General features: G+C 39.6%; 1 protein-coding gene across 4 annotated transcripts in view; it reads left to right on the forward strand.

The window, feature by feature from the left end:
* The window catches only part of itgb6 (integrin, beta 6), a 116,707-nt gene that overhangs the window by 77,278 nt on the left and 25,998 nt on the right, over positions 1–13,431 (forward strand). For all 4 annotated transcript variants that reach the window (XM_060827199.1, XM_060827201.1, XM_060827198.1 and 1 more), the window contains one exon: positions 896–1,118. In XM_060827199.1, the coding sequence (XP_060683182.1) occupies positions 896–1,118 (223 nt within the window). The remainder of the gene's footprint in view (positions 1–895; positions 1,119–13,431) is intronic.

Consider the following 13,431-nt stretch of genomic DNA (forward strand, 5'->3'; position numbering starts at 1 on the left):
GGTGTTGCTTCGCACAGTGTTAGGGTTTGTTTTGTATTATAGGGTACGTTAGGGTTTGTAGACAGTAGCTGTATTGTAATTTGTGGGGTTTATTTTGTTTTTATTATACTGATATTTGTTATTGATTGTATTTTTCGATAATTTTATATGTTTGTAAAGTTGAAAAAATTTGCAAATAAATATATTTACAAAAAGAAGATATACAAAATTATGAGGGGTATAGACGGGGGGGGGGGTGCAAGAAGAAACTGGAGGAAATCAGTAACTCTTGTGTGTAGATTTAAGGTATGAGGCAGGACGTTTAGCGGAATTATGAGGAAACATTTTTCACCCAAAGGATGGTGGGAATTTGGAATTCGGAATTCCTGCTTTTAAGGGTAGAAGAAGCAAAAACCCTTATTATTTGTAAGAAATATTTCGATGTATATTTGTGATGTCAAGGTAAATAAGGCTAGAAACCAAGTGCTGGAAAATGGGATTGTGATAGTAAGGTGGCTGTTTTGACTGGTACAAAATTGATGATCGAAGGGCCTTTTACTGTGGTAATGACCTCTTTGTGTTCTGAAGAAAGGTCTTTGGACCCAAGCTGTCAATGCTATGAAGTTTCCACAGATACTGTCAAACCTGCTGAGCATTTCCAGAAATTTCTGCTTTTGGTTCTGATTTCCAGCATCTACTGTTCTTTGGGTATTTTTTTTTCTGTCTATGACTCCATGGTTTAAATCAATCCATTGAATTAATACTTGGTTTCATTATTAATAACTATGAAGACTTCTAATTGGTATTTCCAGTGCTGCATGTTTAAACATATAATGTGGCGAAAATATAGATAACTTCCTGTAAAATACTGACGTTGAATCTCAGCAAATGTGTAATGGTCATTTTTCTTTCCTAGGTCATGGGCAGTGTGATTGTGGAGAATGTCACTGTCACCACGGATGGAGTGGTGAATACTGCAATTGTACAGCCAACACTGATCTTTGCATTTCTGAAGATGGTGCAATATGTAGTGGCCATGGAGAATGTATCTGTGGGAAATGTGTCTGCACGCATGCAGGATCCTCAGGGGATAAATGTGAAAAATGTTCAACTTGTGGTGACACCTGCACTTCGAAACGGTAATCTCAGTAGCTTGTTATGAAAAAAAAACACCTCAAGAATAACATCTGGTATTCCATAACCTATTTTAAAGTGTCAGTTACAAATTCTTCCTGAATAAAAGTAGGAAGGTTATGCTTCCGTTAGTCAGACCACCTGTGGGCCTACAATTGGAGTGCTATGCGCACAGCGTTGTTCACCTCATTTAGTGAAGGGTGTAAATGTGATGGAAGCAGCTCAGAGAAGGTTTAACAGAATAATACTTGGAATGATTGGGTTGTTTTATGAGGAAAAGTTGAACAGGTTAGGCTTATATTTGCTGGAGATTTTAAGAGTCAAGGAGACATGTAAGATTATGAATGGTCTTCACAGGGTCAATATGCAGAGGATGTTTCTTTTTGTGAAATAATTTGGAACAGAAGGTCAAGAACTGTACAAAAGTTGTACAATAGAGATTGCCTATTTAAAACAAAGCTTAGTTGATTTTTTTTCAGAGGGTTATGCATCTTTTGCCGCAAAGGTGGTGGATGCAGAGTCTTTGAATATTTTTAAGGCAAAGGAGGATATATTCTTGTTAAGCAAGCGCTTGAAAGGTTTTTAGGGGTCAGCAGAAATGAGGATTTTAAGTTGCAACCTGATCAGCCACGATCTTATTGAATATCAAAGCAAGCTCGAGCTTTTGTGCCAGAATAATTTGAGAAATCAAACAGATCTGATTCTGACATCAGGAGCATCATGCACCATCTTCTGCGTGGCATGGTGAGTGTTTTGCTAGGCAGTAGCAAGTTGCCAATAAAGGGGCATTATATCTTGTTAAATGCATTATTAACGACCCAACTTATCTCATTAATATTCAGCTTCCTATTTTACCAAATGTGCCGAACAAGCTAGATGTCAAGAAAACTCAACAGAGAAGTCAGAATGAGTACCTGGTGAATTTGGCTTACATCTTGCTCTGACAGACTTCAATGTTGGACATTGGGCACGGAACATGTCAGGGCGCACTGCATGGATATTGGCTACATTTACCATATATCTATAGACATTGGCATCCAATATATGCCAGCCCCTAAAAACCCTATGGCACATCTCTAATCCATTTATAGGGTGCTTCTGTACGTCACTACTGTACCTTGGGCTGCACACAACAACTATCATAAAATCATAGTTTAGCAACGAAATAGACCCTTCAGTCCAATGCCGACCAGATATCCTAAATTAATCCTGTCCTATTTGCCAGTACTTGGACATATCCCTCTAAACACTTTCTATTCATGTACCCATCCAGATATCTTTTAAATGTTGTAATTGTACCAGCTTCCACCGCTTCCTCTGGCAGCTCATTCTGTACATGAACCACCCTCTGCGTGAAAAAGTTGCTCCTTAGGTCCCTTTTAAACTTCTTCCCTCTCACCCTAAGCCTATGCCCTCTAGTTCTAGACTCTCCCACCCCAGGGAAAATACCTTGTCTATTTATCCTATCCATGCCCCTCATGATTTTATAAACCTCTATAAGGTCACCTCTCAGCCTCCGACTCTCCAGGGAAAACAGGCCCAGCCTATTCAGCCTCTTCCCACAACTCAAATGGTCCAACCCTGGCAACATCCTTGTAAAGCTTTTCTGAACCCTTTCAAGTTTCACAACATCTTTCCGATAGGAGGGAAACCAGAATTGCACACAATATTCAAAAGTGGCCTAACCAATGTTCTGTACAGCTGCAACATGATGTTCCAACTCCTGTACTCAATTCTCTGACCAATAAAGGAAAGCATATCAAATGCTGCCTTCACTATCCTACCTACTTGCAACACCACTTTCAAGGAACTATGAACCTGCACTCCAAGGTCTTTGTTCAGCAACACTCCCCAGAACTCTACCATTCAGTGTATAAGTCTTGCTGATTTGTCTTTCCAAAATGCACACCTCACATTTATCTAAATTAAACTCCATCTGTCACTCCTCAGCCCATTGGTCCATTGTAATGCTGCAGCAAGAACACTAAGCACTCAGGGACACGTTCCTTGCTCATGGATTGGACCCGTTACATCAGTTTGCTTACGAATGCTGTCATAGCACTCATGCACTCTGAATTTCCCCAGATGCTCACCGCATTCCTGACTTGCATTGCTTTTTCTTGCCTTTATTCACTTTATTATCTCAACCACAGGTACCAGGTTCACATTACTTCTGTCTTGCCTTGCACTTTAGACAAACACATAGGAAGGAAGGTTGTCACGGTTGTCAGCAGTCCTCAGTCAAGTCAAGGGGATAGCCTTTTCTCAGGAGATTCTGGCACAGTAAGTCAAGACAGCCTCTAGTACCAATCTCAGGTCTTGGATATGTTCAGTCAGCCATTCAGGGTTAGAATCAGGATGCTGTCTATATTAGGGGTGAGAAGCCAAATGTTGGGCAACCCACGCTGTCTTGACTTTTTCTGACCTACTGTAGGCTATTTTCCTTATGAGAGAGACACAGGTATTATAGGACTTGAAAGTGGATGGCATGCTTGTTACTGTCAGTGCAGGTCACTAGGTATCCCTAGTGAGTGAGTAGTCAGTGTTGAGGGTTTGGGTACTGGGGGGATTGGGGTAGGTGGAGAGCAAATGGAAAAGATTTTGCAGACAATAGTGAGAGTAGCAGAGCATGATCCTTGGGTGGGAGATGGACATAATGGAAACAGAATGAGTGAGAAATAACAGAGAGAAGATGGTGGTACTTACACTGGCAGAGTGGAGAAGATCCTTGACCTTCTTCCCACAGTGCTGTGCATTTCTCCTGAGAGAATACTAACCTGGGTGACAACCTTAGATGAGGCTGGCTTAGCCTAGTGTCGTGGCCTTCACTGTAGGTCCTTGGGGAAAGAGAAGAGTTTGGCCGTGTGTCACCCCATCGAGCAGGACCTCCAGGTTTCTGCCTGCAAAACACAATGCCGTTTCCTCCTGTCTGAAACATTTGGGGAAAATGTCAGGAATTAGGCATATAGTTCTGGACAGCTAATTCCAGGTGAACAATGGCCTTTTTAAGATAGCACAGGCACAAGGAATGCTGGTCTTTCAGCAGATATCTACTGAGTAATTAGTTGTTCTGTAAACAGTGGGTGGCAAGCTGGGATTAGAGTCGGTATGTAAGGAACACCATCAGCGCATGGTAGGTGGTTAATGAGGCATATTTGGTAAAATACAGTAAGAGATCTCACTGACTCTAGCAGAGATAATACCCCAAAAAACCTCAGAGCCAAAAATTCGTCCCATCATTACTCCAGATACACCTATTTCTTTCCAAAGTCTTGAATATCATGGGGGCAGCCTTTGTGGCAGTTTTATAACACAACTTAAACTTTTCTGGATTTTGTTTTGTGTTTGATGTTCTGGTGCACTTTCCCTTTACTCTGAGTGTTCATTCTTTGATATGTGTAGAACTTGCAGTGGTTCCTCTGTCTTCTTTAGGATCAGTTATAACAATGTTCTCTGTTCAAAGATATTACAGCTCTTCAATTTCTTCTTGTAATATCTTGTAATGTTTCCACTGAATATAATCTTGGCGATTTTGTTTTCTCAATAATAATTCTTCCTAGCTGTTGGGCGTACATCCTAGATGAAGAATTGATAACTCTTGCTTGATGACAATTATTGAAGTTACTGGTTTGTTTTCTTTTGTGGACCCCTTCATGATTTCTCATGAGGTTATGGTCTCTCATGGTAATATGAAGGCTTCTATCTTTTGGACAGTGAAGGAAACATATGTTTGTAACCTTCTCCCTGTTTACAATTTTGTTAGCAATAATCCATTTTGCAATGGTGACGAAATGCAATTAATAGAGTAACATTATTATTATTATTATACCCTGGGATTTTTAAAATAATTGTGACTCCTTGTTCTGCTTCTCTACTTGCTTGAGGGTAATAAGTCAAACTTCGTGAAAGAATGAAGTTGTATTCCTTGGCTAAACCTGTAAATTTCTCATTTGTGAATGACACATTACATCAGGAATATCATGTGTTTAATTGATTCTTTTCAATGATTTTGTCACTGCATGCTAATTTACTGTGTAAACAAGGTTTGTGAAGGTTTGTAAGTCAGGTTGAGGTTTAGGGTGTAGATTTGCTCGCTGAGCTGTAGGTTTGTTATCCAGATGTTTCATTACCTGGTTAGGTAACATCATCAGTGGCAACCTCCAAGTGAAGCGAAGCTGTTGTCTCCTGCTTTCTATTTATATCTTTCTTTTGCATGGGGTTCCTGGGGTTTGTGGTGATGTCATTTCCTGTTCATTTTCTGAGGGATTGATAGATGGCGTCTAGATCTATGTGCTTGTTTATGGAGTTGTGGTTGGAGTGCCAGGCCTCTAGGAATTCTCTGGCATGTCTTTGCTTAGCCTGTCCCAGTTGAAATGGTGTTTTTTTTCATCTGTGTATAGAGCTATGAGGGAGAGGGGGTTGTGTCTTTTTGTGGCTGGCTGGTGTTCATGTATCCTGATGGCTAACTTTCTTCCTGTTTGTCCCACGTAGTGTTTGTGGCAGTCCTTGCATGGAATTTTATAGATGACGTTGGTTTTATCCATGGGTTTGTACTGGGTCTTTTAAGTTTGTTAGTTTTTGTTTGAGAGTGTTGGTGGGTTTGTGTGCTACTAGGATTCCGAGGGGTCTCAGTAGTCTGGCTGACATTTCTGAAACTTCTTTGATATATGGTAAGGTGGTTAGGGTTTCTGGCTGTGTTTTGTCTGCTTGTCGTGGTTTGGTCTTGAGGAATCTGCACCCTGTGTTTTTTGAGTATCCGTTCTTCTTGAATACGTCGTATAGGTGGTTCTCCTCTGTTTTTCGAAGTTTGTCTTTCTACATAGAGAAAGCCAATGCACTACTCGCAGACACCAACACATACCAAAAGGTGGCGCTAGACCCGACCCCACAATTAGGAAACAAAATTACATATCTCCTAAGAGTAAAAAGTGAGGTCTGCAGATGCTGGAGATCAGAGCTGAAAATGTGTTGCTGGTTAAAGCGCAGCAGGTCAGGAAGCATCCAAGGAACAGGAAATACGGCATTTCGGGCAAAATTCCTGATGAAGGGCTTTTGCCCGAAATGTCGAATTTCCTGTTCCTTGGATGCTGCCTGACCTGCTGCGCTTTAACCAGCAACACATTTTCAGCTACATATCTCCTAAGAAAATTACACAATTCCAGACAATTAAACAAGACGGAATTCCAGAAAATGAAACCTGATGGGACCAACACCCCACGATTCTATGGACTACCAAAAATCCATAAACTTCAGAGTGCTTTAGGCATTACTAATCTTTCACTAAAGACTACCAAATCAACTATAACATAAAAGAGATATTTTTGTTGTTCAAAATATTGTCTCAGTATAGCATTATTAGAGATGTATCTTATCTATTCTTTCTAACAATATCTCTAATCTGTAAACATTCTTCATCCCTCCTTTGAGCTTCATTGATCTGACGCAATTCTTTCTTTCATGCCAACAAGCTTGGGTGTACTAAGGATGTAAGGACACCCATTCTAGCATCAACCAAGTCTTGCATTTCTATCTCTTAAACACATGCTCAGAATCAAGTATCGGTTGTTCTTTGATACTTTCCTTGGTTGTACTTTGTGATCAAGTTATATCTCACTTTGGATGCTAACTGCAAGAGGACATCTTCACAACCTTTTCTCATATTGAGAAGAGAAGTTAATGGTTTGTGAACTGTTTCAATCTATTCCCATTGCAGTAATCCCAAATTTTCTCTCACACTGATATTCCCAGCAGGGTTTCGGTTTCAAATGGAATGTACTTTTTCTCAGCTTCTGTTACAGACCTTGAAGCAATATACATTGTTTTTCTTTTACCATCTTCTTCAACTTGTTTCAACATTGCATCCAAACATATGGATGGTCAAACAGCCACTCTTATTTTTATTAACTGGAAGTTGGAGTGTGTTGGTGTCTTTGAAGAACTGATCAAAGTCTTAACTTTCTTTGAAACAATTTATTTAAACATCATTCCTGAATCATTTTCAGCCTTATGTAAACAATTCTGTCAATAACTCATTGATTGCTAACAGATTTTTAATGAGTTTCCCTAACTGATTGACCATTTCTAGAAATCTTTGTAGCTGTGTTATATCCTTGCTTTGAGGAAATTCAACTTTTATGCCCATGGCTTGCACCAGGTGAATTAAGAATTTAACCATGGATTTTGCAAATGTAGACTTGCTGTTTAATATTATGCCTACTTCGTGGAATATTTTCAGAACTTGCTTCATTTGCCAATTATATTCCTCCTTTGTTGAATTGTGCATGAAGATAACACTGTTGCATATTATTTCTTCATGTTCTTGGAGTATACTAAACATAGTCATCTGGAATAATTATTGCCAAGCTATTCCAAATGACAATTAATTAAAATGGGATTGACCAAAAGGTATTGTCAAAGTAGTTGACAATCTTAATTCCTGCTCTCAAGTTACCTGGCAGAATCTATTGTTTTGTCTAATGTGGAAACTCTGCTCTTCACAAATTTTTACCTAAAGTCTCATCAAGTGATGGTATTGGATGGATTTCCCTTGTTGCAGCCTTATTAAGTTGTGTCAGGTTCATGCAGATTCTGATATTCCCATCTGGTTTAAGAACAGTTACCATAAATGTACACTATTGATGGATACAATGATCATTGTAATTATCCCCTGTTGTTGCAGCCATTCAATTTCTACCTGCACTTTATCCATTAGTCTGTGTTTGTGTGTGTGTGAGTGATATTATTCTTGTAGTAAAAGGAGAAATTAATGTTGTACTGGGCTGCAATGTAGTATGGTTTTCATTTTTCAGTTTACCCTGTCCTGAAAATCTCACATGATATTCTCTAAGTTCTGTATTGCTGTCTCCCTTAGCAATGCTATCTATTTTACAATCAGCTTTAAACATAGTCATGCTTGCTTGCTGACAACGATTCTGTAAGATAGAAGTGGTTCAGATTATTATCTGTTTTCTGTTTTTTTAAAATCTTGTCATGTTCTGATCTTTTAGCTTTCAAACTTTTGCTTTTGGGCAATGCTGTTTTAAAGAAGTTTTAACTTGATCTGTCTTAACCATTTTAACTTCTCAGACAATATAGTAACTCCTGCATGAGTATCCAGCTTAAATTCAGTAAAATGTTTCTCTTCACCGAGAGTTACTGACCAATCTCTAGTCTCTGGATTGTTGATATCTAACCTCTGTGGCATTAACTCTATTCCTTCTTGGATCTGATTACATTTTAAACTCTGTTGTTATTTACTTGCATTACTTGCAGGTTTAAAATAACAAAATTTCATAAAATGACACATTTATCATAATTGGAGCATTCAGATACAAACATTTTTTTCACGTGCTCCCACAACACCCAAAACATTTCGAAATAGCAGTGCACATGCTTTTAGTACTTTTGTGGACATTCCTCTTGGTATCCTTTCTGGTTTCGAGCACTCATACTGCACAGACTTAGTTTCCATGGCGCCTGGGCCTTGCCTTGAATTATCCCTTGGTTTTGTATGTAGATCCCAGACTGCCATGTGAACTATATTCCTTTCACAAGAGTTAAGTCATCTTTTAACTCATACAAATCTGACAAATCTCATCGATCACACCAACAAATATGTGGTCACTTATTATTTTTAGTTTTAAATGGCCATATGCACATTTGCCTACTAATCTGTGCAGATCATTGATTCAGGAATCAGTGGTCTCCCCAGGCCTCTGCCTTCATTCGCTAAAGCTAATGCAGTTGATGATTAGACCTTATCAGACACTGAAAAATGTGTTGAAAGTTTTCAAAACGTCAAAACAAAAAGATGAAGTTTAAATTATCCCTTGTCCGGTCAACATGTTGACTGCAATGATACCAATAACAAAAAGCAGAGTAATGACCTGCTTACACTGGTCCCTTTTGTTCACCTGTGAATATGTTCAGAACTTGGCTAACTGTCTTTTCTAGATGTCCCAGGTATGCATCTGGGATGATAATGAACTGCTGTCAACACATTGTATTCACATTTAACTATAAACAATAATTGAGGCAATGACTTGAAGGCCTATGAGTACGCTGATCATTGCTTTGGAGAAATCTCTGCTCTGTAAAGTTGTTATGGAAGCAATTCAGAAAACAAGGGCTACAGATTCTCCCAATTTTCCCATTCCCTGTTGAGGAATGAACTTTTCCAAGGCAGCATATGTTATTCATACAAAGACAAACTGTGAACCAATGTCTGTTGCAATCACAGTCAATGAACAAATGCATTTGTGTTTCAAACTTACAACATTGATAACTTGGTAACTGAACTCAAGGCAACACTTTTTTTTCAAAGTAAATAAGAAATAGGAATAGGAATGCATATGGTTCTTTGAACTTACCCACCATTCACGATGATACTTGCTAATCTGTTGTCATGACACCTCTTTCTCACTAGACACAAACTTTAGCTCAGACTTCAATGTACTCATGCATGAAGCATCCTTGGGCTTCTGAGGTAAATGGTTCTGAAGATTCACAGCCCTCTTAGTGAAGGAATTTGTCCTCATTTTTGTCTTAAATGATTGACCAGTTTTCCTGAGACTGTGCCATGTATTCTAGATTCCCAGGTCCTTTTTAAAATATGCAATTGATGAATTTCCAACCATTCTGATTTTACAGACTGTATTTTTGAGGTTAATTAAAAATGTTTGGTATTTATGATACAGGAATCTGGTTTAACCTTTGTTAAATTCAATAACTTGATAACTCTCAAGAGTGATTACTGCTGTATTCAACACACCTGCCCTACTGGTGCCACTTTCATTAAACAAAATTAAATTGCATAATTAAATAATTTAGTAGTTTATTTTCATTATTAAAATGGATCAGTATGATGGCATAGCTGTAATAATAAATAAGGTTTCTGTTTATTTTTACCAAATGTATCTATATTTAATATTTATTATTCAGCACTAAATTTGTTAACAAAGAAATTGCATACCAATAATGATTTATGTTGAACCTAATATAGTTTGAATTTATTTTGGTTATTGGTACAGTCAAAATGGAAAACTATTGAGTCAATAAAGCTAACTACAGAATTAAACATAAATAAGCATCCATAAAGAGGAAAGTTTTAAAGGTTTATGTACTCCAATGTACTGAAAAGCTTCAGGTACAATAAAATCTGACAGGAGCAATATAGTTTTCATGGGAACAAAAAAAAGTCAACTCAATTATCCGATCTTTCAACAGATTTGTTCGACAGTATCATTTTAACATAAGCTGGAATCTTCTAGGGATCAGAGTGATGTAGATGATGATACTAATTATGGCAGGCCTATCATAACATCAGAAGCATCTCACTCCATTCTTTTACGCGTTTGACAAAAGGCATAGTGTTAGGCAGCAGCCAGTTAAGGGAGATTATTGTCTTGCTAATGACCCATCTCAGCTGACTAAATACACTGAACAAGCTGGACATCAAGAAAAGTTGACATGGAAATCAGAGCAGTTATTTGGTAATTTGACTCACTGCTTGCCCTAAAGGACTTTCACGTTGCTAATGACCAAATAAATTCTGTAGGCATGATCCACAGGTACTAGCCACATCCACCTCATCCACAGAAATAGGCATCTGAAACTGGCCAACCCTTCATAACCATGACAGCACTTTGATAACACTGCAGCGCCCTCTATATTAATAGACTTGTATTGCAGGGTGCACTGGCAACGAGCGTTGAAAGGCTTCAGCAGGAATCCTGAATGCAGGGACAGGCATCCAATTCATGGATTAGAGCAGGGCTGGTCACTTGCTCCCCTAGCACTATCTGAGCCTTGCCTTGTTTTGTTATGCCAGTCAGCACAGTTATGCAACCAGTGTGCTTTGCTGTTCAGCAATTAATAGTCAAGGGGGCATGCATCTTACTCCAGGGCAATGTGCTTTGTTAATCTCACACCTTCACCATGTGCTAACAGTAAACATATGGCATGTGCAGCAAGCAAACAGCCATGTCTCAAAGATTCAAGGGAATAATCTTCTCTGAAACCCATTGACGCGTCTGTTACTCAAGGAGTTGTGACACAGTCCACTTGGGATGTTCTTGGTCAGGGGGCTGTGTCTCTGCACTTTGCGCTTTTGGTCAGTTCTATGGCTCCGTTGCAGGTGGTTGGGGTGATGTACTGCACTTACATCACTTGGGGTATGGGCACTTCTCATCCAAGGCTGTCTGGTTAGGTCATTCTGGAAAGGACCACAGTCCATCCAAAGAAAATGTGGGGTAATGGGTGTTCTGGAGGATAAGGGTTTGCTAACATGTGAAGTTAACTCAGCAAACTATTCTTCAAGATTGGGGCCTGAAGGCTGGGGGAGAAAGTGGGTGAGCAACCTGTGACATTTCTTCCTTGGCCAGCTGCAAACCTGTCACTGTGAGAAACTACCCAGATTGAGCTTCCATAATTCCAAGGCAAATGGTCCCAGTGGGTGTCAGCACCTGAGCTGATGGGGGGTGCAGGAGGCAGCCTTGCCGATGCTTTTTCTAGGCCTCAGTAGTTTTGTCCTCAGAGGTTGAAGACGTGGTTTCTGGTGTAGCAAGGTGGATCTCTACAGACATCCCACTGGCACCTGCAAAACAAGAGAGAGCGACAGACAGACAATGTTGTGGCCTCTGGATAGAAATGTATAGTAATGAATGAGACTGACTTACAGAGGAGGGCATACTGTGAGAGTTGTAGTAGAATGAAGAGTGACACTCACTCAATTGTCAGGACCTGGATGTCTCGGCATCTCCATAGGAGCAGTCACAGTCTCCTCCTGCAAGGGCCAGGATTCTCTGCTCATAATGGGTGAAAAGCTTTATGTCAAGCACCCTCCACCACTTTTCTGACTTCTTCCAACAACATTAATCATAGCTTTGGTTCCATTTAATGCTTTAATAAGTTAGAAGACCTCTACAGTTAGAAATAACACACCTTGTTCCCAAATAGTTGAATGTCATTTGTTCTCTATTATTTTTCAACAGTTCTTTCTTTTTAAATAACCCTTTGGCACCATTTTGTCTCAAAGAAAATTTGCATGTGGATTGCATATCTCAAAGGGATTCTGTCGCTGTTTTCAAAACATCCTTCATTATGCAATGTGATATGAAATGCTTTCTTTTAAAAAACTATGAATTTTAAAGTTTTCACATCTGAAAAGGATAAGCCAGGAATGCTTCTTGATTCATACTTTGGCTTCTCCAAGAAACATTCTTTTTAACATAATGATTGTCAAGCATCAACTTTGCAAATATTTTCCCTAATACTTGCCTTTAAACATCTTCAAAAGTTTTATGTGTAGAGCATTTGTCTTGCATTTACACTGTGCAAACTTTATTAAATTCACTCGAGGGATGTGGGCATGGCTGGTTGGCCAGCATTTATTGTCTGTTGGTAGAGCTCTTCAGAAGGTGATAGTGAGTTGCCTTCTTGAACCATTGCAGTTTACCTCTGTAGGTTGACCCACAATGCCATTAGGAAGGGAATTCCAGGATTTTGGCCCAATGACAGTGAGGGAATGGTGATATCTTTCCAAGTCAGGATGATGAGTGGCTGGGACGGAAACCTGCAGCTGCTGGTGCTCCCATGTATCTGCTGCTCTTGTCCATCTAGATGGAAGTGGTGGTGGGATGGAAGGTGCTGTCTAAGGATCTTTGGTAAATTTCTGCAGTGCATCTTGTAGATAGTACATACTGCTGCTACTGAGCATCAGTGGTGAAGGGAGTGGATGTCTCTGGGTATGGTGCCAATCAAGCAGGTTGCTTTTTCCTGGATGTGTCAAGATTCCTGAGTGTTGTTGGAACTGTGCCCATCCAGGCAAGTGGGGAGTATTCCATCACACTCCTGGTTTGTGCTATGCAGATGATGGACACACTTTGGGATGTCAGGAGGTGAGTTATTTGCTGCAGTATTCCTGGCCTCTGACCTGCTCTTGTAGCCATTGTGTTTGCGTTGAGTCCAATTGAGTTTCTGGTCAGTAGTAACCATGCAGATGTTGATAGTGGGGGAATTCAGTTATGATGACATCATTGTATGTCAAGGGTCAGTGGTTAGTTTATCTCTTAATGGTGATGGTCGTAGCTTGGTATTTTGTGGTATGAATGTTATTTGCCACTTGTCAGTCCAAGCTTGGATTTTGTTCAGACCTTGTTGCATATGAACATGGACTGCATCAGTGTCTGAGGAGTTTCATTTGGTGCTGAACATTGTACAATCGTCGACAAACATCCCCACTGTGAGTTTATGATGGAAGGAAGATCATTGATGAAACAGCTGAAGATGGTTGAACCTAGGACACAATCTGAGGAACTG

The sequence above is a fragment of the Hemiscyllium ocellatum genome, chromosome 7, assembly GCF_020745735.1.
Source record: "Hemiscyllium ocellatum isolate sHemOce1 chromosome 7, sHemOce1.pat.X.cur, whole genome shotgun sequence".
Classification (NCBI taxonomy): Eukaryota; Metazoa; Chordata; class Chondrichthyes; order Orectolobiformes; family Hemiscylliidae; genus Hemiscyllium; species Hemiscyllium ocellatum.